The sequence below is a fragment of the Pongo pygmaeus genome, chromosome 16 (genome assembly GCF_028885625.2).
Source record: "Pongo pygmaeus isolate AG05252 chromosome 16, NHGRI_mPonPyg2-v2.0_pri, whole genome shotgun sequence".
Classification (NCBI taxonomy): domain Eukaryota; kingdom Metazoa; phylum Chordata; class Mammalia; order Primates; family Hominidae; genus Pongo; species Pongo pygmaeus.
Genome location: NC_072389.2, coordinates 83,944,833 through 83,962,816, shown reverse-complemented (window position 1 = coordinate 83,962,816; position 17,984 = coordinate 83,944,833). Strand labels below are relative to the sequence as shown.

At 46.7% G+C, this 17,984-nt stretch overlaps 1 protein-coding gene across 3 annotated transcripts in view; it reads left to right on the top strand.

Moving 5' to 3' along the window:
* The window catches only part of TBC1D2B (TBC1 domain family member 2B), an 82,155-nt gene that overhangs the window by 59,047 nt on the left and 5,124 nt on the right, over positions 1-17,984 (top strand). For all 3 annotated transcript variants that reach the window (XM_063652805.1, XM_063652806.1, XM_054450841.2), the window contains exons 7-12: positions 597-707; positions 1,821-2,014; positions 5,284-5,778; positions 9,496-9,613; positions 15,115-15,300; positions 16,868-16,989. In XM_063652805.1, the coding sequence (XP_063508875.1) occupies positions 597-707; positions 1,821-2,014; positions 5,284-5,778; positions 9,496-9,613; positions 15,115-15,300; positions 16,868-16,989 (1,226 nt within the window). The remainder of the gene's footprint in view (positions 1-596; positions 708-1,820; positions 2,015-5,283; positions 5,779-9,495; positions 9,614-15,114; positions 15,301-16,867; positions 16,990-17,984) is intronic.

The following is a 17,984-nucleotide window of genomic DNA, read 5'->3' as shown; positions in this document are numbered from 1 at the left end:
TATTGTGTTCATTGTACTTTTCTCTCAACTTTTCTGTAAGTTTGAAATTTTTCAGTGTTGAAGAATATGTTCTCTTACGTGCCTTATACATTGTAGGTCATAGGATTTGTTATTGAGTGATTTTTAGTTGTGGGCTGTATATGTATGTAGCCTTTTTTTACATAAACTGGGTAAGTGAAGATGAGAACCTTCAGAAAATATGTTCAGTTTCTCTAGTTTAAAAAAAAGTAAGGTATTGCTTTTTTTTTTAACCACCTCAATGAATATGGAATATGGATAGATAAAATATTTGCATAGATTTAGGAATATGTCATATTTATTTCTCCTGTCATCAGTTGAGAAAAACTACCACAATTAAATAAAAATATCTTCTCCATCTCCATTACGGCAATCATGCCTGCCTGCCTTCTACTACTGTAAATGGCCAAAAAGATTAATTGGGAAGTGCCTTTTAACAACTTCTAGTTCTTTCGAACTTACTCTAACTTAGCAGGGCTATTTGATTGGTGAAGCAGCAAGATACTGACTACATAGGGCAATCAATTAGTCAATATTCAACCAATGTGAATTCAGGGATTTTTTTTTTTTTCTAACAGGATAATCTACAGGGGTACAAAACCCAAAACAAATTTCTAAATAAGGAGATTTTGGAACTCTCAGCTCTACGAAGAAATGCAGAAAGGAGAGAGAGGGATCTGATGGCAAAGGTGGGTCAGGATAGGTGGATTCTATTACCTGGTGGGAGGTAAGGTTAGGAAACGATTAAAAATAAGCATCCTTTACAAAGCGGTTCAACTCCCAGGCTTGGAGAGATGTGGTTACTGATAACAAAATATATTTAAAATATATATAGTACATAGAGCTGTATAGTTAGTCTCATTTTATTATCTCTGATGAAGACAAAGATAAATGCCCTGAGATGTGAGTTTTTCACATAAACTGGGTAAGAAAGAATGAGAAGCTACAGAAAGTGTGTTCAGTTTCTCTAGTTAAAAAAAGAACATAAGGTATTGCTTTCTTTGTGTGTTACCTTTGTTCATAAGCGTTTTTAATAGATTTTGAAGAAAACAAAAGTAAGTACATAATTATAAGGTCCCCTAAATTAAGATTATTTGGGTTTTGATTTATGCTGTTCAGTTTTGTATTTATGGAGATGGTGAGGTGAATGCCTCCTCTGTGAACCCAATAGGGTTGGTGTGAAAGTCTGATATGATTATGGCTGGAAGGGGCTTTGCACAAAGTGTAACGGGACCACAAACATTTCAGCTGTCATCAAATGAGCTGTAATCAAATGACACTTGTCAACAGCTGTTATATACCTGATATACTTTTTTGAACAGAACTTGAAGCATCTTCCCAGACCTTATTCCTGCATGTTTTCTAGGGTATATTTGATTTGTCTGATAAGGTGGCAGATGGGAGCTAGTCCTGGACCACAGTGTCCTAAGAAAGAATGGGTATAGCATGGAGTGGCCACTCATGGGCCATGTGCCATATGGCACCAAGCTGGACCTCAGTAATTGGCATGTAGCCTGGTTTCTGCTGCTCTCTCCACCTCTGTCCAGAGGTGATGCATTTGTTGACATCCAGAGGTCTGCTTATCAGTACTCCTTCTATAAGGAAGAGGGGAGCCCACTGCAGGCCATTTTAAACATGAAAGGTGGTCTGTGACACAAATTAATTTCTTGTCTTTCCTACAGTCTGTCTCTGGCTCACTTCCTAATAGTTTTGGGTTTGTTGTTCACTGGTTATTTGAGTACCTAAAGATTGCTCTTCCTGTGTCTCTGTCTGAATGGAGGTAACCACAACATTCTCTGCAGTATTCTAGCCTGGAAGCCAAGCTCTGCCAGATAGAAAGTAAATACCTGATATTGCTCCAAGAAATGAAGACACCAGTGTGCTCAGAAGACCAGGGGCCCACCCGGGAGGTCATAGCCCAGTTGCTGGAGGATGCTCTGCAGGTTGAGAGCCAAGAGCAGCCAGAGCAAGCATTTGTTAAACCTCATCTTGTCAGGTAAATGTGCTAGTGACTGTTGGGGGTAGTGCACCCCATTTCTGAAGTCCCTTTTTCAACAGCAGGAACCATTCGCAGAGAGCCGTACACAACTGTGTGTCTCATTTGGTGCTCATGACAAATGCTGTCAGGTCAGCAGAACAGGTAATGTCTTCATTCTCCCCTAGTAATCAAGTCATAGAGCAGGGACTTACCACAGGTCTTCTGATTGCAAGACCTATTTTTTGTGTAAGTAAGGGAGCCTTCCTTCTGATCCTTCCTTACTTCAGGAGGAGCCAGTCTTCCAAGGAATAGGAACCTTCTCCTAAAACATAGCCCTACCCACAGGTGGTTCAAAAAAAGGGGACCCTTAAGTGGGGAACTGAGCTTACACACACATACACACCCCATATATTTTTGGGGAAAGCACTGAATCTGGAAGCCCATGATGGATCTTGGATTAAGAACCCTCTCATAACCTGTTTTCTAAAAAATATGAGACTCATGAAATACTTGAACCAGGAGAAATCTACAGATTCACGCAGTTCAGCCTCCTCTTGTTTCCAGGACTCAGGACCAGTCCTGTGTCTAGGCCTTGCTTACTGCAGTCTCCTTGCTTCTCCTGCCCCACCCCTGTAGGCCCAGGTGAAGCCTTGCTTCAGTTTGACATGACCTTTCCCTTCTCTGAGCTTACAGCACCAGCCTGCATTGTTTGGGCTACTCAGATGACAGAAATATGCTCAGAAAGTGCCCAACACCATCTTTACTAAACACTTTTATGGATGTTTGCCATGTGCTAGGAACTGTGCTAAGGGTTTTATGTGCAGAGTTGTACTTAATGCTCAGTGAGGTGGGTGTTTTTATCCTCACTTTACAAGTGAAGAAGCGGGGTATGGAAGTGATATAACTTGCCCAGAGTCACCCAGCCTGTGAGTGGTGAGGACAGGCCCTCAGCCTGGATAGTTGGGTTCCCAGGTGCAGTAGTGCCACCTGTACGCTGGGCATTGCTGCTTTACTCATCGTGGTGGCTGTTAACTTCTGTGAGCTCTTGGAGTGCTTCTAAACATGCTGTGTGTTCTTCCCATGTAAAAGCATTTTGTGCTCTTACTATTTATATTTTATATATAAGTAGAATATATATAAAATATATAGAATATATATAAAATATATATTTTATATATAAGTTCAAATTTTATATATAAGTAGAATAACCATGTATATTGATTTTCAACTTTTTCTTATGGCAAATTTAAAACATACAAAGAAGTAGACAGAATTATGTAACATATACCCCTGTGTGCAACTAACTTGAGCAATTGTTAATGTTTTGCCAATATAGTTTCATTTTACCTCCTCACTCCCCACAGTTTTTTTTCTGGAATATTTTATTTTATTTTATTTTATTGTTTCGTTTTGTTTTGTTTTTTTGAGACGGAGTCTCGCTCTGTTGCCCACGCTGGAGTGCAGTGGTGCAATCTCAGCTCACTGCAAGCTCTGCCTCCCGGGTTCACGCCATTCTCCTGCCTCAGCCTCCTGAGTAGCTGGGACTACAGGTGCCCGCCACCACGCCGGCTAATGTTTTGTATTTTTAGCAGAGACAGGGTTTCACCGTGTTAGCCAGGATGGTCTCGATCTCCTGACCTTGTGGTCTGCCTGCCTCGGCCTCCCAAAGTGCTGGGATTACAGGCGTGAGCCACCGCGCCCAGCCTTTTCTGGAATATTTTAAAGCAAATGCGGGACGTCACGTCATTCCACCTGTAAATACTTCAGTATGTATTTCTGACTGATGATACCTTTTTACATACTAATCCCAGATACATATCATTTTGAAACTTATTTCCTTCAACATTATTTTCTGAAATTATCCAGGTTGATACAAGTTACTCCTGAGCTATTTTTTTTAAGAGATGGGGTCTCTCAGTCTGTTGCCCTGGCTGGCCTCGACCTGGGCTCAAGCAATTCTCCTACATCAGCCTCTCAAATAGCGGGACTACAGATGCACACGACTGAGCATGTTTACCTTCTTTGTAGAACATCATTGTATGAATCTACCATGGTGTCTTTATTCCTTCCCCTCATGGAGGACATTTAGGATCTTTCCATTTTTCCTTGTTATAGTGATGCAAGGACCATCATGGTCCATATTCCCATGTGCTCATGTGAGAGTTTCTCTAGGGTGCAGACTGGAAGTGGAACTCCTAGTGTATAGAAAATACCTACCTTTAACTCTGCTAGATCTTATTTCCAAAGTGCTTGAGTAAGTTTACGCTCAGCAGCAGTGTGTGAAAGGCCTTTGTAGTAGTTTTCTTTTACTGTTACAGCAAATTATCATAAACATAGTGGCTTAAAACAACACAAATTTGTCACTTAATAGTTCTGTAGGTCAGTAGCCCAACATGGGTCTCATTGGATTAAAATCCAGGTTTAATTAAGGGCTGCATTTTTTTCTGAAGGTTCTGGGATAATTTAAGTTGTTGGCGGAATATAGTTCCTTGCAGTCAGTCTAGGACTAGGTCGCTGTTTCCTTGCTGGCTGTCAGCTGTGGTTGGCGGCTTCTAGAGCCCCCTGCATTCTTTGGCCCATGGCCCCTTTTCCCATCTTCGGGGCAGCAGCTGCAGGTCCAGCCCCTCTCACACCTCCCGTCTCTCCTGCCTGACGTTTTTCTGACTGACTCTTCCACTTTGAAGGGCTCATGAGGATATTTGGGGCCACCCACATATCCCAAATAATCTCCTTGTTTTAAGTTCTGTAGTCTTAACTGCATTAACATTCCATTAACAACATTCCTATTGCCATGTAATGTAAAACAGCCACAGGTTCCGCTAACTGGGATGTGAACATCCTTATCCGTAATAGCTTATAAATACATTCTTTTTTTTTAATCTTTTAAAATGATATTTTTAAGCATAAAGTTACACATATGTAGTATATATATATGATAAAGAAACATATACATACATTAATGTAGCCAAATTTATCAGTCTTGTTTTTGTGCTGTTGCCTGTGTTTTCTTCCATGCGTTTCATATTTTCAGTGTTAAACTGTTTGGGATTTTTTTTTTCCCTGTATAGTATCAAGTAGATATCTAATTTAATTTTTGCATATGGCTAGCCAGTCGTCCTAGCTTTATATACTGAGAAGTCGATTATGTCCTCACTGATTTGAAATGCTTCTCATAGTTCAAAGTACCACGTGTGCCTGATTTGGTTTCTAGACTCTCTATTTCTGTTGCATTGGTCTTTGTTGCTAAAACCTTGTCATTTTAATTTTTCCTTTTTTTTTTTCAACAGTGAATATGATATTTATGGGTTCAGGACTGTACCTGAGGATGATGAGGAAGAGAAGTTGGTTGCCAAGGTCCGCGCATTGGATCTGAAGACTCTCTACCTCACAGAAAACCAGGAAGTCTCCACTGGGGTCAAGTGGGAAAACTACTTTGCAAGTACAGTGAACAGGGAGATGATGTGCTCTCCAGAGTTAAAAAACCTCATCCGTGCGGGCATTCCCCACGAGCACCGTTCCAAGGTGTGGAAGTGGTGTGTGGACCGTCACACCAGGAAGTTCAAGGACAACACTGAGCCTGGCCACTTCCAGACCTTGCTGCAGAAGGCGCTGGAGAAACAGAACCCGGCCTCCAAGCAGATTGAGCTGGACTTGCTGCGAACTCTGCCCAACAACAAACATTACTCCTGCCCCACCTCAGAAGGCATACAAAAGTTACGCAATGTCCTCCTTGCCTTCTCCTGGCGGAATCCAGATATCGGCTACTGTCAAGGCCTAAACAGGTGGCTGCACAGCACAAAATGTTCCCATTTGCCATTAGGCAACTTGTAGGCACTGTTGCTGCCTGGCAGCTCTCTCCCTTCCTGGTTGGCCAAGAAAAGTCAATATTTTAAGAGAAAAAAGTAGTTGCAGCAAGCCAGTTTTCATTACACAGTATCCCCAGTTCTAGAAGAACTGAGAAAAACAAACATGCTTTTAGAAAGTATTAAGAACACAAGAGTTAAATTCATTTGAAACTGCTTGGAGTCTCATTTTTTCCTATTCTCATCGCACTCAGGTTTTGATCAGAGGTTTGATTTTATTAGTTTGTAATGCATGGAGTGGAAATTGGTGGTCACCCCTTGTTTATGCAGTATACAGGATCTTTTTGTGAATCAAGAGGTTGCCCCAAACAATTATTCAGCTGATTGAAACTTAGCCCTTCATGGACTTAAACTTGTTTCCTTTTAAATTAGAACCTTTAACAGGTCTTGCATACTTCCCTACTTCCATAGGCAGAGGACGCTGAAAAGCCTCTCATGTTTTCTGGGTGATGTAGGCTCATCCTCCTGAGCTGTGCAGGAATGGGACAAGACCTCAGGAGGACTGAGGTTTGCTCTCCACAAAGCTCTTCCTGTCACTGGACTTTGCTCTGACTGCTTCTTACCTGGCTGGCGCGCTTTCTGCTTACTGCTGTCCTTGCAGTTGTCCATTTATATTTCTGTGTAATGAAAGTAGGTAACCAAGCTTGTTAAAAATATGGATAAAGGTCCAGTGCAGTGGCTTACACCTGTAATCCCAACACTTTGGGAGGCCAGGGTGGAAGGATTGCTTGAGTCCAGGAGTTTGAAACCAGCCTGGGCAACGTGGTGAAACCCTGTCCCTACAAAAAATACAAAAAAATTGGCTGTGTGCGGTGGGTCACACCTGTAATCCCGGCACTTTGGGAGGTCGAGGCAGGCGGATCACCTGAGATCAGGAGTTCAAGACCAGCCTGGCCAATATGGTGAGACCCTGTCTCTACTAAAAATACAAAAATTAGCCAGACGGTGGCACATGCCTGTAATCCCAGCTACTCAGGAGGTTGAGGTAAGAGAATCGCTTGAACCCAGGAGGCAGATGTTGCAGTGAGCCAACATTGCACCACTGCACTCCAGCCTGAACAACAGAGCGAGACTCTGTCTAAAAAAAAAAAAAGAAAAGAAAAAGAAATTAGCTGGGCATGGTGGCATGCGCCTCTAATCCCAGCTACTTGGAAGGTTGACGTGGGAGGATCGCTTGAGCCCAGGAGGTTGAGGCTGCAGTGAGCTGTGATTACACCACTACACTCCAGCCTGGGCAACAGAGTAAGACCCTGTCTCAAAAAAACAAACAAAAAAAGATACAGATAAAGTAAGAATGAAAAAGTTCTGCATGTGTACCTTAGGAGTTCTGTAAGCCGTGCATGAGCTGGAGTTCTGAGTGCTGATGTTTGTTATGGCTGCCCACAGGCCTTTTTGCTCCTGCTCCATGCCAGGTATTGACCTCCAGGTAAGGGTTTTCTATTTGTGTCTGAAATGAGAGTACTGCAGGAAGAAAGGATTTTAAGCTGGAATGTTATTTGGTTAAGACCTGAAACCAAATGGTTTTCAGTAAGTCATTGTCTCTGTGCTGGTGAGGATAGGGCAGCCTCTCTATGTGCCCTTAGAAGGTGAAAGGGACTATAGCTACTCCTAGACAGTCTCCACTTTTAAAAAGCCTGTAAGTAGGATCCTGCCTAACAAAGCAGTTTTGTTTTGCTTAAAGCCACCATTCACATTGTATACTCAATCTAAAAATTCCTGGAAGCTGGAAACCCGTGAAACTAAGGGTCCTGGTGAGGACTTGAGTGTGCCTGTTTGGGGTACAGTAATGCTCCATTTATGTGGCATTGTCATGGAATCAGTTTTTTCCTACATAAATGACACTTCCAGATAATTAAAGCTTTCTCTCTACACCTCCACCCTTACCACCATTAAAACCTCTGAATTGTAATTCTTTGGGATTTTTTTCTTCACAGTATTTGGTACATATCCATGCTTTCTGAGCACCCAGAACTTTAGTAGGACAACTGTAGCCGTGTCTAGATGATGGTGATTCAGGCCTATCATCTGGAATATTGGTGAATTTAAGTGATGTCCTCAAAGGCTCTGTCGCTTTCAGACTCTCTACCCCTTCTCCTGGCGCCATCGAGTCCTGTCTCTGAATTTAGTGTCTCTGCTTGCGTGTCTTGTTTTTCTCTCCTCTGTCTCTGCCAGTGGTCACCATTCTCCTTTCCATCCCATCCCTGCATACTTGAGACATCCCCTTCCTGGACTTTTTTTCCATTTAATTTGAGATGAGTTCATTATAGTTTTATCTTAAGGAAAATATTCTGAGAAATGGCTTCAGGGGTTTTCCCATGAGTATTGCTCATAAGCTTCGTGTGATGGGCAGAAGTTTTGGGTTTCAGCTGAGTAGAGAGAGGCCTTTCTCTCACCTCTTCCTTTCCATCCTGCTGCTCCAGATTCCCGCTTGGAGCCATACCAGGGCTATTGATTAGTGACAGCATGTAAATAGCTGACCCCAGTTTCCGTTATGAACAACAAAGCGAGTGAGACACATGGTCCTCTTCCCCTGCTGTGCATGCAGTGGGCACAGCGCTGTTAGCTCCTCCAGGGTGCCCTCATCTGCAGCCCATTTTATTCCTTCAGCCTGGAAGCAGGATGGTGTTGGGAAAGCTGTTTTAAACCATCCTGTATTCTTTGTTACTTACATTCACATCTGGATTTGTTGTGCATAAAAGGGTTATTTGGAACTTCTTGATGAACTCAAAGAATCAGTTGCATTTGCAAAAATCTTTTTTTTTTTGAGACGGAGTCTTGCTGTGTTGCCCAGGCTGGAGTGCAGTGGAGCTATCTCGGCTCACTGCAAGCTCCGCCTCCCAGGTTCATGCCATTCTCCTGCCTCAGCCTCCCGAGTAGCTGGGACTACAGGCGCCCGCCACCGCGCCCGGCTACTTTTTTTGTATCTTTAGTAGAGACAGGGTTTCACCGTGTCAGCCAGGATAGTCTCAATCTCCTGACCTCGTGATCTGCCTGCCTCGGCCTCCCAAAGTGCTAGGATTACAGGCATGAGCCATTGCGCCCAGCCGCAAAAATCTTATAATGAAAACTTTTTTTTTTTAATGAGGCTGGCTGATCATTGGGAAACAATTTCATCTTTGAACAAAAACCAAATGAAAGTGGGGAAAGTAGCTTTGCTCCTCAAATTTTAGGAAATGCCCCCCCCCACTTTTTTTTTTTTTTTTTTTTAAATGAGACAAGGTTTCGTTCTGTTGCACAGGCTGGAGCGCAGTGGTGCGATCATCATTCACTGTAGCCTCCACCTCCTGGGCTCAAGTGATCCTCCTGCCTCAGCCGACTGGGTAGCTAGGACTACAGGTGTGCGTCACTACTCCTGGCTGATTTTTGGTTTTTTGTTTTTTTAGGGATGGAGTCTTGCTATATTGCCCAGGCTGGTCTTCAACTCCTGGCCTCAAGTGATCTTCCTGTCTTGGCTTCCCAGAGTGCTAGTATAATAGGCGTGGGCCATTAAGCCAGGTCCTTATTAGTCTTTATTGGAGAACTAGCAATAGTTTTGGCCATGAGAGAAAAAGTGGCTTAAAGCAGACGGTCTCTGTGGAGACTGTGGTAGCAGCTGTCTGTGCCTGGGCTCTCATCTTGTCCTCCCTTTGCTTGTAGGTTGGTGGCAGTGGCCCTCCTGTACCTGGAACAAGAAGATGCTTTCTGGTGTCTCGTTACCATAGTGGAAGTTTTCATGCCTCGAGACTATTATACAAAGACTCTTTTAGGATCCCAGGTAGTACTGAAAGTTCTGTGTTTTAGTCACCACTTTTAGAATTGCAGCTGAAATGTGACCTGAATTAAACCTGTGGTCAGGGTCAGGGGTTGCTTTGTGTACGTGACTTCAGAGACTGATTCCTGAAGACAGCAGGCCGCATCTCAGAGGCTGTCCCCAGTCATGGCCTGCTGTTTGTGACTGAGGCCGAGTTGGGCTCATTCAGCCCTCTGCGAACCAGCAGAGACAGACCCGTCCTGCAGGCCTAACATTGTGTTCACTGCTCTGCACTGTCTTCCCTGGACACAGGCCTACCAGTGGGCTGAGTCATAATCCAGGCATGCTTGGGTGACTGGTGTGTTAGCTCAGGCTCTCAAGAAGCAATGTCAGGCTGGAATGAGACAAACCAGAGACTTCAGCTGGGGGGAAGCCCCTGTGGAGGACAAGGGACAGAGAAGTTCCAGCCCCAGAAAGGGAAGAGGATGGGGAGGAGAGTCCCAGACGCTGTGCAGTGACCACCATGCAGTCCTGAGGAAGTCTGGGCAGGGCCAGTGGGGAGCCCTCAAGCCAAGGGCAGCGACCAAGGCACCTGCCTCCACAGATGGGCTGCATTCCTGCCACTGCCGCACCCATGCCCTGCTTCTGGGAATGAACGTGGTGATGCACCAGAGGGGCAGCAGCGGGGCCTGCAGTCACCTCCTGCAGTGGGGGTCTGAGTGGCGCATTTCATGCCATCCACACCTGGAGTCTGACACCAGGGGCCAGGGCAGGGTGATAAGGGCTGGGAGAGCCCAGTGTTTCTGTCTTTGCTTGGGACAGTCCTGGCCCTGGACCAGATCCTTGGCCCTTGCATCATCCCTAGGCTGAGCTGGGGCTGCTGCCAGCACTGGCTTCCCCGTAAGCCGGCCCTGTGCATGTGGCCCAGCCTCAGGCAGCTTCTCTCTTAGCCACAGCTGTGCCTGTGTGTGCCTGCTGTGTCTCGTGTCTCTTCTCTCCAGGTCTGTGCCCCGGCCTGGCCTGCCTGCTCACAGCCTCTCCTTGCCCTTCTCCTGCACCACTCGGTGTCGCAAGGCCTGGCCCCGCAGGCCAGCGGGAGGTGCTGGCAGGAGACTGAAGGGTGACAGGAGGGACTGAAGGGGTTTTCCCTCTCCCCATCTCGGGCACTGCCTCTGAAGGTGGCTTTGTCTCCTCTGTGCCCAGCTCCTGTCCAGTGGGTCCTCTGTGCCAACAGCTGACCCCACCGGCTCCCTTCATTGCTCCGCGCCAGGGTGGCTTTCTGCCCTTGCTATAACTCTGGGCTGCCTCACCGTCAGCTGTTTGGCTTCTCAGCTTTTCTCTCACCGGTGTGGCCAGCCCCTGGATGACATTCACTCTGTGACACATATTTAGAGGGACTTCCATTTTCTTGGCTGGACCCTGAGTGAGTATTCTTTGCATTTGCATTTCTGCCTTTGGAGGGAGGGTCCTCATGATTGCCTCCTGTTTCCGCCTGTGCTCCTCACCTCTCTAGCTCCCTAGGCTGGAAACTCAAGCCATCCTGGACTCCTGCCTCCTTCCCCTGTATCCCTGTCGTCACCATTTTTAGTGCTGCCGCCTGCCTGGAAGCTTACATCTGTGTCCCCTTTTTGTCCCTCTCACCACAGTGAGGCCACCGGCCCCTCTCCATCACTGCAGTTGCCTCTCTGCTTTCTTCCTGCTGCCACTCGCCCACAGCTCCAGTTTAACCTCTGTCTCACTCAGGCATTCAGTCTCATCCCTCTGCTGCTGGTGTCTGGGGCTCCTCAGGGTAAAGATGCATTCGAACGCTGCCAGGGCCCTCCTTCCTGCCCGCTGATGGGGCATGTGTTCTCTGGGCATGCCCATCCCCTGGGTACTCTCCTGCATAATCCCTCTACTGGAACAACATCCCATCGCTCATCTCCCTGGGAAGCTCCTGTGCAGCCTTAGCACACAGGCCATCTCCTCTGTGAGTGGTCCTTCCTGTCCCAAGGCAGGCACGGGCCCCTGCTGCTGTTCCCGCTGCTCGGGTGCAGGCCTCCGGGACAGTGGCCACCTGATTGGATTATCGTTGTGTGCCTGCTTGTCCTCCAGCTAGTCAGTGGTACCTGAGGGCCACGGCCCTGTCTTTCCTTTTTCTTTCTTTTTCCTTTTCCTGTATGCCTGGCATCCCACACAGTAAATGTTTGAACTTACATGAGCTACTCTTTGACCAGGGAAAGAGAGTTGGCATTTACTGAGCCCTGGCCCCGTGCCAGCAGCTGTATAACTGCACAGAGTCCTGCATGCTTGAGCCATCAGTATACCTGTTTGACTTGGGAGAAAACTGGGAGCCGAAGACACTAATAAGCAATTTGCCTGAGGTGCCACTGATGAGGGGCTGAGCTGGGGTTTGAACTCAGGCCTCTGCAGCTCTGGGCCTAAGCTTGCCCATCTCTGCCCACTGCCTCCTAGAACATCACAGGAGGATCGCAAGAGAGTTGGAGCTCTGACCTTCCCAGAGGGTGGGCTTTCGCCACAGCTGCCCCCCTTCAGGTCCCTGTCCCAGTTTCTCAGGTGTCAGTGGATCCCAGGAGAAGCTCATCTGGTCTCCCTATGATCACTTCACTTGCTAATCACCCAAGAAATGTATTGTTCTGTTGCGTCGGTGTGTAGGAAATGAACAGCAACAGGAAGAGGCAGCAGTCAGTCGGGTGGGATTAGAGGGTCAGTAAAGAAAGTTTTTTGTGTTCATGGGCACCTGAAAGCTAATAGCTTTCAAAGACTCAAATTTAAAATATCAAATGACTCAATGTTTCAGAATAAGAAGAATGAAGCATTGATCTTTCTTAATTCCATTGAGGTGTGGTCAAGCACATTGGTTCGGAACTTGGGGGGAGGGTCACATGTAGTAGGTCACAACCCAGGCCCTACCTCCTATGAGCTGTGGAGCTTGGACACATCATTTAACATCTCTGTGCCTCAGTTTCCCCATGTGTAAGATGAGAGTAATACCCCCCTCACATAGATTTTTGGGGTTGAATTGAGATGATGCATTAAAAAAAGTTGAATGTAATGCTCAGAACATTGTAAAAACTCAATAAAAGTTGGTAGTATTGTTATAGGGGAAGACCTATTTTAAATGTCTGGATTTAAGATAAAATTTGCATCACATTGTCACATAAACATAAATGTAAAATCTAAGGAGACTTTTTCCCCCCTGACTATACAAGTAATAGATGATCACTAAAGAGAACTCAGGCAATGTAGAAAGATGTTAAGAAGAAAATGAAAATCACCTGTTATTCTACCAACTGGAGAACCATGGTTAGCATTTTGATGTATTTCCTTTTGCTTTCCTCCCCCTAGTTCATATAGGTATCCAAATTGAGAGCACAGTGTATCCTGGCTGGTTCACATTATAGCATGAGCATTTTCCCATGTCATTTTATACTGTGTACCCATCCTATTTGGTGTCCTAATATTCCATCAGGTGGGTGCTAGAATGTGTTTAATTATCCTCCCGCTTATCGATGGCCATTGCGTGAGGTGGCTCTTAAAATGCGGATAGCTTTGTGTGTGCTGTCAACCCTGAGCACTGGGCTTTGCCAATCACTATCAAACTGCCTCCTGCCAGAACCAAGTGCCCGAGCCCCGTGCCCACTGCTACTGCAGTCCACATGCTTGTCAGCTTTTCCATTCATTCCATCCTTTGAGTGCATGTTCTCTGCCAGGACCTTACTAGGTGCTGAGGACACAGAGATGAATGACACAGTCATTCCATGTCCTCCAGAGCTCAGTGGAGGAGGGAGCTTGAACAGAGGCCAGAGCAAGCGTTCCCTGGCAGCCTGCTCCACATCAGCCCTCCGCCAAGCACCCGGGCAGCCTTAAGAGTGAGGCACAGTCTGCCTCCTAGTTGGGAGAAGAGATGTGTACAAGGATCTTCTCCCACGTCAGGGCCAGCTGATATGCCCCTCCCTCTTGGACGTCTGCAGCTGGATACTCCAGGCTGAATGAATTACATCATCATTAGCTGGTCTTACAGTAAGCTGTCCATCTTCCTTGCCACTTTACAGCTCCTTAAAGGCAGCTCCTGGCTGGGCATGAAGTATGAGAAAATACGTATAGTTAACCCTTGAACAACGTGGGTTTGAACTGCGTGGGTCCACTTACATGTGGATTTTTTCAACCACACACATATTGAAAATACAGTGTTCACAGGATGTGAAACCCTCTTTTACAGAGGGCCAGCTTTTTATGTATACACCAAGGGATGACTATAGTTGTTTTTTACACTATGGATAGAGAAATTGGTTTAGTAGGTTGGTACTAGGTTTTTATTTTTATTTTTTTCCCATCAAATCCAATTGATTAGAATTAAAAGCCTCAAAGTGTAGTCCGCTGTGTGAGATTAAGTATTGTTTTGTGAAACGTGTTTCTGTTTTGTACACGTGCATACTGGTTCACGTGGACTGGGTGATGGTTGAAGATGCATGTTTTTTTGTGAGTCATAGACAAAGGCTAGGAAAACCCCTGGCTGACAGGATAGTGTCTTGACTCCTCAGTGTGACACAGGGGTGTCTGTGACCAGCTTCTGCCTGGCTGTGCTGCCTCACCTCCCAGCCCTCCTGCCTGGAAGCTTGAGCTCTGGCTGGAGGAGCAGTTTCTCCTCAGTGCTTAGCCGGGACCTGTCTGTGGTTCCACAGGGCTGTATGAACACATCGTTACCAGGGCCTGGCCATGGTTAGGATGGTCCACTTGTCTGGCCTTCCCTTCTCATCCTTTAACTCCTTGAGGTCAGGGTTGAACCTTATTCAACACTCTGCCCAGCACTGGCCCCGTGCCTGACACAGAGTGGCAGTAACCAGGTATTGCTCGTCTGTCGTGTGTGGGTAGTTTATATAAGCCTCATTTAATCCTCACAGTAGTCCAGTAAGAGAGAGTTAATTAACTATTTTCCAGATGAGGCACAGAGCCGTTTGGAGCATAATTTGCTAAAAGCCACCCAGCTAGTAAGTGGTAGAGCTGGGATTCAGACTCAGGTCCATGTGACGCTGGAGTCCTCGCCACCCCGACTGCACATACAGCCCAGCAAATGTTTGTTGAATGGATGTGGTGATGCTGCTTCCTTTTTGACTCAAGACTCCCATCTGCCCAGGATTCTAGTTTGTGGCCCTTTGTGTCAACGTCTCCTGTACTTACTCGTGGATTGGCAAGGCTGACTGTCCCACCTGCTGCTTGCAGTGGCCTATTTCCCAGGGCATTTTGAGTGCAGGAGTTGGTTTCAGGTTACAGACTCCCCCACTCTCATGCCCTGTGGAAAGCATGCTGTTTAGCGGACACTCGGTGTGTACCTGCAGTGCACGAGGTCAGCGCTGCTGGAACATGGTAGTCTGGCTCCGTGATGGGCCCCACAGCGCATTTGGAACAGTTGTGCTGCTGTCACTTGGGCTCCACCCCCAGGCTCTCAGGTTGCGCGTCTGCTCGTCTGCTTACCCGGTGACCTGGCAGGCCTGATACACTTCTCCGCTTTGTTCCCTCTCCAGGTGGACCAGCGGGTGTTCAGAGACCTTATGAGTGAGAAGCTGCCTCGGTTGCATGGCCACTTTGAACAGTACAAAGTCGACTACACCCTCATCACTTTCAACTGGTTTCTGGTGGTGTTTGTGGATAGTGTCGTTAGTGACATCCTCTTTAAAATATGGGACTCTTTCCTTTATGAAGGACCAAAGGTGAGTTAGCTCAGCTATTTTCAGATATACACACTTGACAACCGTCAGTAGCGTTGGTGGTGGTAGAGCGGCTGGCTCACCTGGAACTTGTGAGGGTTACCACGGTGCCCAAGGGATCTCAGCACGGCCTGCACTAGAGTTAGGTCCAGGGTATCAGGAAACCACAGTTATTTGTTCATGTATCAGAAACATTCAACCCACATCAAGCCCTGTGATAGGCACTGGGAGCTGTGGCTTACAGTTTGAGCCTGAGCCTCACCATCTGTCATATGGCTGGTGGTGTTACCCCATCATATGGAGGAGGAGATGGAGGCCCAGAGATCTAATAAGCAGGGGATTAGGGGGACTAATGAGGGGGACTAACTTGGGGGAGCCAACTTCAGAGCCTTACTGCCCATGAGCCTCCCACCCGCTCTGTTGTATGTTTTGTAAAAATCAGTTTTTGAATAAGGAATATATTTACATATTAAACCCTAATGGTATAAACAGGTGTATGTAATGGAGTGGAGGCCCCCCTAGTCTTCTAGTTACTCTTCTCAATTTATTCTGTACCTTAGCCGGGCACAGTGTCATGTGCCAATTGTCTCAGTTACTTGGGAAGCTGAGGTAGGAGGATCATTTGAGCTGAGGAGTTAAAATATAGCCTGGCAACACAGCAAGACCCAAAAAACAAACTAAATTAGAGAAAGTACAGGCCCTTAGATATGGGGAAAGCAGTTTGTTCCAAAGCTGCTTCAACTTGCAAGACTACCAGGAGTCCATTCCCTCTAACCTCTAATGTACCCCAAACACAAATTAAAAAAAAGAAAAAAGAAAGGCCAGGCACAGTGGCTGACACTTGTAATCCCAGCACTTTGGGAGGCCGAGGTGGGCGGATCATGAGGTCAGGAGATGGAGACCATCGTGGCTAACATGGTGAAACCCCGTCTGTACTCAAAAAACAAAAATAGCTGGGTGTGGTGGCGGGCGCCTGTAGTCCCAGCTACTCAGGAGGCTGAGGCAGAAGAATCACTTGAACCCGGGAGGCAGAAGTTGCAGTGAGCCGAGATTGCACTGCTGCATTACAGCCTGGGCGGCAGAGCAAGACTGTATCTCAAATAAATAAATAAATAAAAATTAAATTAAAAAAAAACTCCTTCCCTATCTTCAAAAGTGCACTAGTTGAGATGGAAACAGCCTCTGTAGGTGGGACTTTCTAAGAGTTTCAGAATCAGAAAACCTTGATTTTGGTTTTATTTTAAAATGATTCCTTAGGTTTGTTCCTTATGCTTTATTGACTAGAAGTGTTCTCTGAATATGAAAGGATTCCACAAAGATCTCCTATGAGGAGATTTTTGGTTTGGGCTGATGTGTTGTTGAAAACCAGCAGGGTTTATTTTCCTGTAATAAAGGAGTCTTGGCCTAGCCAGTGAAAATTGCCCCTCAGGTCAATTGTCTTTCCCCAGGGCAGGGACCGTGCAAGCCATGTCCCCCTGTCCCCTATAGGGCCAGCACCCCCCTGGAGTCCAGCCTTGTGCCTGGACCCACAGGGTTTTTCCACTAACAGATATCCCTGTTTATTCCACAGGTTATTTTCCGTTTTGCTCTGGCACTTTTTAAGTACAAGGAAGAGGAGATTTTGAAATTGCAAGATTCGATGTCTATATTTAAGTATCTCCGCTACTTCACTCGCACTATCCTTGATGCTAGGTGAGTCCTGGGGAGTTCTCAGATGTCAAAGAGAGCAGGAAGCCTGGCCCCTGCCTCCTTGAGAGCAGCCTATCCTTGCTGTCTTCCAACTCAGAGCCATCCCAGGTGTACAGTGTTGGAGAGGGCATTGCTTTCCAGGGAAAAGAGAGCAAGAGGTGTGAGCCCCAAGTAGCCTTACCTAGGAGGAACTGAGATAAGGATTCTGTCCTTTATCCCACAAACGTAAATCCCAACAACCAACAGCAATAGTTTCATTTGTCTAGAAAGCATTTACTGAGTACCTGCTTCGTGGTAGGGTCTGTCCTGGGCACTGAGGATGACAGATGGAGAGTAAGGCCTGTCCTGGAAGACCTTGCTGGGGACACTGTTGCATGTCATTTGATCCGTGCTGTGGTAGAGGGAGCCCAGGCTGGAGAAAGGCTGAATAAGCTGGGCAAGGGGCAGCAAGGAAACAGTATGGGGACAGGGGGTCCTTCAGGAGTGGTGGCGCAGAGCTCTGGGGCACGTGTGTTTGGGGAATTGTGGAGGCAGCTCAGCCCAGCTGGTGCCAGTGTGGCAGGGCCATAGCAGAGCTGGGCTGTCAGGGTGCTTGCAGACTTCGCTCAGGACTTGAGCCTTCATCCTGAGTGTTGGGAAGTCCTGCAGGGTTAGGCAAGAGACAAATAGGTCAGATTGGGGCAGGACTGGTGGCTGTTAGAGGGCTCTAGGGAGAGAGGTGGTGGCCTGGAGAGAGGTGGTCCCACAGATGGAAAAGGGGGGTAGATTGAAGAGAGGGAGGGAGGAATTTGACTCGGAGGACCCCTGAGTTTTTGGCCTGGGAAGCCAAGTGTTCAGGAACCCTCCCTGGTCACACAGCCATTGCCTGTTCTGGGCCACCCTCGTCCGTATGTCCCCTGGACCGCAGCTGTTGGCTGCTCTGACCCTGAGAGCCGATTTGGACAGTGGGAGCTGAGGTGCTGGCTGAGGCCATGCCAGGCCTCCTGGAGGTCGTCGCT